This window comes from Diabrotica virgifera, chromosome 1, assembly GCF_917563875.1.
Source record: "Diabrotica virgifera virgifera chromosome 1, PGI_DIABVI_V3a".
NCBI lineage: Eukaryota > Metazoa > Arthropoda > Insecta > Coleoptera > Chrysomelidae > Diabrotica > Diabrotica virgifera.
In genome coordinates this window covers 80,243,281-80,252,171 of record NC_065443.1, presented here as the reverse complement: position 1 = coordinate 80,252,171, position 8,891 = coordinate 80,243,281, and the positions used below count along the sequence as shown (strand labels likewise).

Genomic DNA, 8,891 nt, shown 5'->3' with positions numbered 1-8,891 from the left:
TCAAAATAAAAGAGGTGCAAGTTGCAAGTAGTTTCCGTTAAACTTTAAACCGTTAAAGCGGTTGAAATTTGAATAAGAAAAAGTATTGTAATTACTGAATTTTAATAAACTACTTATTATTTTAAGGAATGAAGATCGGTAATCACTTTTACTGCTTATATCTGCTATTTTTACAAGGACATGTAGTTTTTGGGAATTGGATCAAAGACATTGGGACATTTCTGAGTTTTCAGCAAGAACAGCCGGAAAACAATGAAAATCTTGAAATTTATCAACAGAAAATACCTTACGAAATATCAACGGCCGACGAAAACTTTTTGAAGGAAGCTGCAAAATTAACTGATCTTGTTTTGTCTGAGCTGGACTCATGTCAACATAGGGTAAATATTTCAACTCTCTATTACACCAGTTTTCTTTTCATTTTTCACATCCTTGCAGTTATATAATGCATAGACTATACCTATATTTAAATATTACACACAATCTTGAAATGGTGCATAGATGAATTTTTATTTATACATCAATCACCCTGTATTTGTCTAGGATTCCAGAAACTTTATATTTCATTTGCTGATACAGTAGACTTGCGATTATCTCAGCTAATTGGGACTGTGACTACCTTGGATATGGAAAAAAGTCATTAACAAGGAGATTGGTTGTACTGATAGAAAAACACGTAAATAAAGATAACTGTGGATATTTTAATGACTAAAAACCAATACAGTACAGTATATAAAAGATAAAAAATATACCTTATAGTATTACTGTTTAAAAAGTCTTTGATTGATTTTTGCGTAAGCTTCATTCCTCTTTTTGAGGCGGCAATGTTGACAATGAAGCGTGTCTACTGGAGTTGATTCCTCTTACTGCTCGATTTATGCCAGAGCTGCTTCAAGGGCCTTCAACTCATCATACAATGTCTTGTTATTTTAAATAAAATGTTACAACTTCAGTTGAGTCAGCAGAAAGTTTTTAGCTACAACTGTACAATTGTGGGATGCCATATTTCTTCTTCCATGAGTCAATCAATCCCTCACTAGCAGTGGCGGCTCGTGGCTTTAGGTACAGGGTCGGCAAGGTTTTGTCTCCTCAGATAGGTATGCCATCTAATTAAAAGGCTTCAATTTCATAGAAGATTTTTGGTTTTTGTTTTTTTTTGTTTTTTCCTATAAATTTAGAACTTAAACCTGTTTATAAATGAACTCTAGTCTGTGTTGTTTAGAAGTGACAAAATGGGTTATAACGTCATTGTAAAATTTATTATTGTTTTGGAGAGGTTTTAAAAGTTTTTTCTATTGACATTTGAGACAAGTTTGACATTCTCTCTTGTTTCATGGTGTTTCGACAATATGTTTTGACTCTTTTGAGACAAGAGAAGTCCCGTTCATTTGAGGCAGAATTTGCCCACATTTGAGCACAATAATTTATTAATTTCGGGAACAGTTTGTTATACCTAATGAATTGCAGTACTTATATAAAATTAAACATATTTTGTAACTTATTCCACCTTCCGAAAATATTTAGATCAGCATATAAAACTGTTAATCCATTTTCTTATTTTATTTGATTAAATAATGATAGATAATTTTTAATAGACTTGTCTAATAGATATTTTGAAAATACTTTGGAAATAATAATTGAGTTATCATTCCACTCAAAAAGGTCCGGAACATTGTTTAAATAATCAAAATGTCAAAAAATGAAAAAGAAATTTTTTTCTTCGTTTTTTGATTTTAACTTTCAAAGTATTCACTTCTGAGAAAAGTTATACTGACATAAAAGTTGCGTAATTAAATTTCCTACAATAAAGGATTGGTTAATAATTTTAAAAAGTGTTATCCTTGTTGCACAACAGCAATAATTGCGAAAAAAACATAAAAAGCAAGTATTCGCATTTTACGTTTTTCAACCATTTATGCTACACTTACGACCTTCATATTTTAACCAGAAAACCTTTATGATATAATAAAACAATACTGTAAATTTCATTAGGATCGATTCAATAGATTTTGCAAAATAAATTTTGCAATCCAGCTTTTGCAAAAAAAATTAATTTTTTCAAAATGTTGCAGTACTGACAATAAAGCAGTAGCAAGTTGAATTTTTTTTACATATAGAAGAAAGGTACAGTATTCTTCTATACGTAAAAATAAATTCAACTTGCTGTCTGCTTTATTTTCAGTTCTGAAACATTTTGAAAAAATGAATTTTTTTGCGAAAGCTGGATTGCAAAATTTATTTTGCAAAATCTATTGAACCGATCTTAATGAAATTCACAGTATTGTTTTATTATATGATATAGATTTTCTGGGTAAAATTATGAAGTGTAGCATAAATGGTTGAAAAACGTAAAATTCAAATACTTGTTTTTTTATGATTTTTTCGCAATTATTGCTATTTTGCAACAAGGGTGACAATTTTTAAAAATTTTAACTAATCCTATATTGTAGGAAATTTAATTACGCAACTTTTATGTTAGTGCAACTTTTCTCGAAAATGAATGCTTTTAAAGTTATAATCAAAAAATGAAGAAAAAATCGAATTTTTCCTTAATTTTTTGACATTTTGATCATTTAAACAATGTTCCGTACCTTTTTGAGTGGGAGGATAACTCAAATATTATTATATGAGTTATTTTCAAGCAATTTCTGCAAACAAATATGAGTCACCTCCAAATTAATGAACTAATATTTTTACAGATCGCGCCCTGGTCTATAATAGGTACGTGTCTTGGTGCCGTTTGCAGATCACCGCTCGGCAGATTGTTTATCTGCCGTACTTGTCATTCAAATAAATACGGGGAATGTATAATTGGTTGCCTATCGGCTAATATTCCATAGCTTCTTATTACAAGCAAATGGTCAACCTGGGGATGGCTTGCCGAAGCGGACCTTATAAGAATTCACACAATCGCAATCGGGTGCATGACTAGGATCATTAATTTGAAAAGTCTCTTACGCACAGCGCACAGGGATCACTTAACGTATCGTATCGATAGAATTCTTCTAAAAACAATGAATAAAATTTAGTCTGTATTATCTCACAGATATTTTTTTTATTTCACAGAAACGAATATCATGAACTCTGATTAACTTAAATATTTAAAAAAATCTATAATGTGTCAATAAATGTGTGGATCGGCACACTCGGCACTGCCGACCCTGACCAGCCGCCACTGCTCACTAGCACAAAAGTTTTCTCTTCCATCCATAAACTTATCGTGATGCCCAATACTTCCATTTGTGAAAACCACGAGAACAACACCTCAGAAGTTTGCTCATGGTCTCCTTTCTTCATGGTCTTCCATGCCAATCCACCCCCACCACTCACACTTTGGTTGACTTCGATTTCATTCCACTTATGCTTCCAAAAATAAATGTGTGTGTACTTTGTACCCACGTAAGAAGTTATACTTCTATTATTATGATTTCAACGATATTAATATACTTAACAGGTTATTTCTATTTTACTTAAATATTTACCTACCACTTTTAAAAAATTTTTATTAAAACGATACCAAAAATTAAAAAAAAAAGAATATGAATCGTTCGGCATTTGAACCCGGGACCTCTCATCTCCGATCACACGCTCTACCACTGAGCTATATTTCCTTTGCTTTGACAGGTTACAAGATTTCTCATACATACTGACAAATTTAATAGACCAAGTGAAGTATACAAAAATACTTTAAATATACTTACTATTATTATAAAATATCTTATTCCTTTGAAAGCTTAGCAACGAACTACATACTGTCTGTGTGCGCATGCGCCCGGTATTATAAAATTTCACTCTCGATCGTAAAGAAGTATAACTTCAAAAATCCTTCTCCAACACCTAAATCTAAAACAACCCTCTATTTTGATTCACCCTTGTCCAACCTTTTAATTGCATTTAGTTTTGTTTTCAAATATACAACTAAGTACTCTCTTACGCTTTCTACTCATATTGCACAATAAGATGCCCTCTCACACTCACAAAAATCAACTTATGAAAAATTAATTATGAAACTGAAACTAATAAACTCGAATAAATACAATTTAAAGTAAAACAGCACCTAAAAAAAAATTTCATTACAGTAACTTAATTTGACGATCTGAAAGACAACAAACAAAACTGTAGCTCAACTCACTGATTAACATAGGAACAGTTGTAGGCAAATCACAACACAGTTTCTGGAATTTCCAATTTTCAGCATACTTACGCATGTCATATGCCTGCCTGTACGCATGGTGCATAACTGTTCACAGTTGTTACTCACCAGCTATGACTTTTGCCTCGGTTAACCCAGGAGCTCGGATGACCTAGACTCAGATAATCGCTAGTCCACTGTACTTTACTAATTCATTATCAGTGATATTAGTAATTGAGGGGGTTAGAAGTAAAAGGGTTTGAGTACACTTTTCTAAAACTATGCTTGAAGTACAGATTCGCATACTTAAATGGTGGTAAAAGGATTCAAGCATATTTCGCCCTTCAGTCGCCATTTATCACCATTACATTTAATTTAATCAAAACAATTGCATTTTGCATTGGTAGTAAATAGGTTTAAGTGCACTTGAACCGTTTTACCACAAAACTATTTTTAGTATTCTGAAAAAACAAGTAGTAGGAAACGGGTTTAAGTGCGCTTGAATCATTTTACCACAAAACTATTTTTAGTATTCTGTAAAAACCTCATGTTAATACAGGATTAATTTTAAGAGGATGGGTACGTATTTTCGGCTGCAATGCTATTCAAATGGGGATTCGTTTTTTTTTCGAATCCTGAGAAAACTAATAGGTATTTTAAAAAAATTTAAATGCAGAATTAAAGATTACGTTATTAGCGAGGGCCGAAAGTCCCTGAGAACTTCTATAATGTTTATTTTAATAAGTTACAGGGGTGAAAAACTAAGAGAAAATTTAGTGTGATTTTTAATTTCAAATATCTCATTCAAAATAAACTTTTTATTTATTCTAAGGGACTTTCGGCCCTCGGTAATAATTTAGTCTTTCATTCAGCGTTTAAATTTTAAAAAAATATTTATTGGTTTTTTCAGGATTCGAAAAAATGAACACAATGTCGGTGGTAATATTTTCCAAATCTATCTTTGTCTTACAACGCACTTAGTCAAATAGAATATTGTCAGCATATTGTCACTTAGACAGTGACAGTCAGTGACAATTTTAAATATTTGACATGGGATCGGGAATATTTTGAGTTGTTGATTAAATAATATTGATATATAGTGTATTTGATAAATAATTGATTTAAGACGTAAACTTAATAAAAAGTTATTTATTTGTGGAAGATCCAAGCAGAGAATACATCAGGATAATATATATTCTGTGATCCAAGTATTTTGTTGTTAAAGATGTTCAAAATTGTAAGCGTTCCATAGTAACAATATATTATTAAAAAATCACTTTCACACTTTTCCTCTTTTCTTGATTGAGTATTAGTTTTTGTTGTAGGTACATATATATATATATATATATATATATATATATATATATATATATATATATATATATATATATATATATATATATATATATATATATATATATATATATATAGAAAAGAAAAATCATTGGCAAATAACTCGCAATGTGAATGTAAATACAAAATTAACAATATAAAAAGATGGAATGCAACTGCAGACACGTGTTTCTGACTCATTTGTCGTCATCAGTACAGTATAGCCAAGTTAGAAGAATAATAGTTTAACTTGGAAAAAGATCACTACAGGAGCAATATTACCATTTGTGACAACAATGTCAGAAGACCCTGCCTTTCAGGGCGACGACCAACACAGTCACGGAGGTACAGTTACCTGAGGAAAGAAAAGCCAAAACCTTATAAAATAAAGGATGTTAAGTAAGCGAGTACAACTATAAACATAGAAAAGAAAAATCATTGGCAAATAACTCGCAATGTGAATGTAAATACAAAATTAACAATATAAAAAGATGGAATGCAACTGCAGACACGTGTTTCTGACTCATTTGTCGTCATCAGTACAGTATAGCCAAGTTAGAAGAATAATAGTTTAACTTGGAAAAAGATCACTACAGGAGCAATATTACCATTTGTGACAACAATGTCAGAAGACCCTGCCTTTCAGGGCGACGACCAACACAGTCACGGAGGTACAGTTACCTGAGGAAAGAAAAGCCAAAACCTTATAAAATAAAGAATTTCCTTATAATAGCAATATTACCATTTGTGACAACAATGTCAGAAGACCCTGCCTTTCAGGGCGACGACCAACACAGTCACGGAGGTACAGTTACCTGAGGAAAGAAAAGCCAAAACCTTATAAAATAAAGGAAATCAAGGAAAGGCAGGGTCTTCTGACATTGTTGTCACAAATGGTAATATTGCTCCTGTAGTGATCTTTTTCCAAGTTAAACTATTATTCTTCTAACTTGGCTATACTGTACTGATGACGACAAATGAGTCAGAAACACGTGTCTGCAGTTGCATTCCATCTTTTTATATTGTTAATTTTGTATTTACATTCACATTGCGAGTTATTTGCCAATGATTTTTCTTTTCTATGTTTATAGTTGTACTCGCTTACTTAACATCCTTTATTTTATAAGGTTTTGGCTTTTCTTTCCTCAGGTAACTGTACCTCCGTGACTGTGTTGGTCGTCGCCCTGAAAGGCAGGGTCTTCTGACATTGTTGTCACAAATGGTAATATTGCTCCTGTAGTGATCTTTTTCCAAGTTAAACTATTATTCTTCTAACTTGGCTATACTGTACTGATGACGACAAATGAGTCAGAAACACGTGTCTGCAGTTGCATTCCATCTTTTTATATTGTTAATTTTGTATTTACATTCACATTGCGAGTTATTTGCCAATGATTTTTCTTTTCTATGTTTATAGTTGTACTCGCTTACTTAACATCCTTTATTTTATAAGGTTTTGGCTTTTCTTTCCTCAGGTAACTGTACCTCCGTGACTGTGTTGGTCGTCGCCCTGAAAGGCAGGGTCTTCTGACATTGTTGTCACAAATGGTAATATTGCTCCTGTAGTGATCTTTTTCCAAGTTAAACTATTATTCTTCTAACTTGGCTATACTGTACTGATGACGACAAATGAGTCAGAAACACGTGTCTGCAGTTGCATTCCATCTTTTTATATTGTTAATTTTGTATTTACATTCACATTGCGAGTTATTTGCCAATGATTTTTCTTTTCTATGTTTATAGTTGTACTCGCTTACTTAACATCCTTTATATATATATATATATATATATATATATATATATATATATATATATTTATTTTTGTATATATATATATATATATATATATATATATATTATTACAATCACTGAATACATAGAGTTAGTGAAAAAATTATCACATTTATTAACTGAATTAATAATTTGCAAGTATACAAACAACAGTTATCCAAGAACATTCAAAAGCCATCTCTTTAAGTTAATGATGACATTTTCAAGTAGAATGATATTCTAGTAATGTTTACATATCCATACCAGTGTGAATTTTACTACACGTAATTTGCCGTGTACAGACAGAAAAAGTAGGGATAGCCGTAAAATATTTGCGAATTATGTACCCATGGCCTTAAGTAAATAAATATTAGATTTGTACCGAATTTAAGACTAATAATCATGCAAAGGTATTATGCAACGTGCCAGGGCCTCGATTTTTGACCCTTCGCTTCGTTATCGATCATTCGATATCTGTACACTAAACAGATACGAAGCGAATACGTTCAATAACGAAGCGATGGGTGGTCAAAAATCGAGGTCCAGTTGTAGTTACACTGTGGATAACACCTGGGATAAAAATTATTAGTAATAGTTAAAATCTGCACTTGAACAGTTTTACCAGTAACATTTATCAACACCATGTACCTATCGATTCAAGTACCTACATTTTTTTAATAATTGAAAAAAAGGAAGGATATTATAGTAAGGGTAATAATATACCCTTATATTTTTATCATTTTATAGAACATTGTACACTACACTAGACATATTTTAGTTTGATGCCTCCTAGAATTTATAAAACTCCAAACAACTTTGAAGCTGATTATCTCATAACTATCAAAACTTCACTTAAACCCTTTTGTTTAAATGTTTGACCCCCTCAATTGTAGTCATATCTATAAGCGTTTAGGAAGCTTAGGTTGTTGTTGTTGTTGTAACTTTTGATATTTTGCTCATATTTATATTTTGGTTCCAGTGATATACTAAAATTTCTTACAAGGTGGCATTTTTAGAATTTGTATCTTTTACCGATTTAGTGTTTATATTTCAAGAATGTGAATTTAAGTTACCAGAAGTTATTTGGTGACTTACTTTTTGAGTTTTTTTAATGCTTAATTTTTGTTATGTTATAATTTTTAGTGTTTAATTTTTGTAATAATTGTTAATTTTTGATACACTGATAAAATGGCCCTCTTGTTATTTTCAAAGACTGCTTTGGTTCTATATTTTGTTAAAAGGACACTGCACGCTACTATGGACAATATAATGTCACTCAAATGGAATAAAATGTACATGAATAGATTTGTCTCGGAAATTACAATCATATCATATCATTGTGCCAACTCTGAATTTTAATTAATAACGGCGTATATTGTAATTAAAGTTTATCGAAATCACAATTTTGAAGTCTTAAAACTGTCATTCATAAATACTATTAGTCTAGTGGCTACTGAAAACAGCCTCCCAGCAGCTAAGCCGATTGGAGGAACTACACTCCTGGCCAAAAAAATCGGGACACCATAAAAATGGGTCATTGTTGATGTCTCGAATCTCCTAAACCTGTTGTCCGATTTTAGTGATTTTTTTAATATGTTATAGCCTTATTCTCTAAGAATATGGATGTAGTAATAGTGTTGCTGAACAGGTAAATGTC

The 8,891-nt window shown here is 31.4% G+C and overlaps 1 protein-coding gene across 2 annotated transcripts in view; it reads left to right on the top strand.

Annotated features, from left to right (window-relative positions):
* The window catches only part of LOC114327216 (protein brambleberry-like), a 36,416-nt gene continuing 27,525 nt past the window's right edge, over positions 1-8,891 (top strand). For both annotated transcript variants that reach the window (XM_050657277.1, XM_028275751.2), the window contains exon 1: positions 1-380. In XM_050657277.1, the coding sequence (XP_050513234.1) occupies positions 129-380 (252 nt within the window). In that variant the 5' untranslated portion in view covers positions 1-128. The remainder of the gene's footprint in view (positions 381-8,891) is intronic.